The following is a 2,034-nucleotide window of genomic DNA, read 5'->3' on the forward strand; positions in this document are numbered from 1 at the left end:
TCCTGGACCACCAGTTCCGGCGGCCACGTGTTCGTCGTCCGCGACTTGAGCGGAGACAACATGCTGGGCCCCAACGCAGGCGGCAGTAGCAGCAGCGTGGTGTCAGCCAGTGCTGGTGGTGGCAGCTCCAGGAGCGCCGCCGCCGTCTTCGACGTGCCCGTCGTTGACTCCGGCACCTTCGCTCACATCACGCCGCTCCTGCACCTGCTTCACGACTTCAAGCTGACCTCGAGAGTGAGTCACGTGCTGTGGGGGGATGGTCGCAGCAGCCCAGTCAAGGGATTGGGGACTCTCCGGATGCTCTCGGGAGGCCAGCTCGTGGACGTGACGGGCGTGCTGTACGTGCCAGCAGCCCACCTCACCCTGCTATCCGTGCGCCGGCTGGCGGCCAGCGGCACTAGGGTAGTCTTCGAGGGGGGGGGACGTGACCATAGGGCACGCCGGCCACATCCTCTTGCGCGGCCGGCTGCGCGACGGTCAGTACCCGCTGTCAGTGACCATGATGCCCGCCGTCATGGCGGCGCCCGCCATGGTGCCGCCGGCGGCCGGCGGCGGCCCCGCCGCGCCCACCGCGCCCCAGGGCGACAGCGGCGCCGCCGCCTCTGGTCACGACAGCGGCACACACACCACCGCCGCGCCTTCGGGCAGCGGCGGACCCAGCTCCAGCAGCAGCGCCAGCGCCGGTTCCAGCAGCAGCCACCCGGCGGGCGCGGCCTGCGCAGCCACCCGGCTGCTGCGGCTGGCGCCGCCACCTCCGGCGGCTGCTGGCCGCGCTGCCTCACGGCGGCTGCGGGCGGCACTGCCACCTCCGGCGGCTGCCGACCGCGCTGCCTCTTGGCGGCAGCGGGCGGCGCTGCCACCTCGGCGGCTGCCGACCGCGCTGCCTCACGGCGGCAGCGGGCGGTGCTGCCACCGCATGGCGGCCATTGATTGCGCAGCTCCGTTGAGGCTGCACGTCACGCCGCCGCCACAGTTTGCGCCGACCAGCCTGGACAGCAGCTGCGTTGGTGACCAGCGGCTCTTTGGCTAGCGTGACGGCTGGCTGCCTGCTTGTGCCAGCTTTGCGTGACTCAGTGGAGCCTAGAGTGACGGCGTCATCAGCAGCGGCGGTGTGCGCGCCTGATGCGCCCGTGTAATTTGCGCCTAGCGCCTTTGGTTGGCAGCTTGGGTATAGCATATGGGCAGCGACAAGTGGCAGTGTGACTCGTGGTACGCGCGCCTGTGTTGCAGCGCATAGGGGCAACTAGCTAGCTGTGCCAGACGTGCTTCTTTGAGGGGGAGGTAATTCCTCCTCTGCGGCCAGTGATTGGCCTTGCCTGTTCCCCTTGTTGTTAGTTGGCTGTCATGAGGCGGTTGACTGTTGGACCCGGTTCGGTCCGAGGGGGAGTGTTGGTTATTTGGGGTTTGCGGGCGTGAGTCCCGCAAGGTTGCGTCCCGAACCGCGTGATAGGCGAGGTCAGTGCGGCAGTTGACGGCTCGTGGCCGGTCACGTCTGTCAGCCAGTCCCAGGCCGCAGGCGTGGCGCCCGGGGGGTATTGCCCCGGCTAGAGCGCACGTTTTGCTAACTACACACGCAGGATGTAGCGGACCAGACCCCCCAATACGGTGCCAGGCAGCATAGCTGCGCTCGTGTGTAACGCACCCGCCGTGAGTCCTAGCCAGCCGACCCCAATATCTCCAACAGGTTATGAGCCCCGCGTTGCGGTGACCCGCGCGCGGTAGGTTGTGCTTAGTGACTCCGGCTTTGTTAGGTCGCGATAACGGGTGTGCGAAACCCGGACGCTTTCGGTTTGCTCTCCTTCCCCCCCTCGTCTCCCTCTCGGCGGACGACTGCTTGCTTTCGCGGAGCGTCTACTCTCCAGCAGCAGTCCGGCGCCTCGCCGTCAGGTGTCTAGGGGTGGGAGCTGTGCGCCCCGGCCGAGTCAACCGGCTGCGGCGGCTAGCTGCAGCGCGCGCGCCGCGCCCCTTCGGGCTGCAGCGGCGGCAGCAGCTGCGGGGGCGACAGCAACTGCAGTGCTGCAGCAGCGTCATCGC

The 2,034-nt window shown here is 68.5% G+C and overlaps 1 protein-coding gene across 1 annotated transcript; it reads left to right on the forward strand.

The window, feature by feature from the left end:
• Positions 1 to 13: 13 nt before the first annotated feature.
• Positions 14 to 1,649, forward strand: CHLRE_05g232456v5 (uncharacterized protein). The gene is made up of 2 exons (XM_043062156.1): positions 14 to 234; positions 482 to 1,649. Exons 1-2 carry the CDS (start codon positions 61 to 63, stop codon positions 1,028 to 1,030), a joined length of 723 nt encoding a protein of 240 aa, XP_042924560.1. The 5' UTR covers positions 14 to 60; the 3' UTR covers positions 1,031 to 1,649.
• The last annotated feature ends 385 nt before the right edge of the window (positions 1,650 to 2,034 follow it).

Source organism: Chlamydomonas reinhardtii, chromosome 5 (assembly GCF_000002595.2).
Source record: "Chlamydomonas reinhardtii strain CC-503 cw92 mt+ chromosome 5, whole genome shotgun sequence".
Classification (NCBI taxonomy): Eukaryota; Viridiplantae; Chlorophyta; class Chlorophyceae; order Chlamydomonadales; family Chlamydomonadaceae; genus Chlamydomonas; species Chlamydomonas reinhardtii.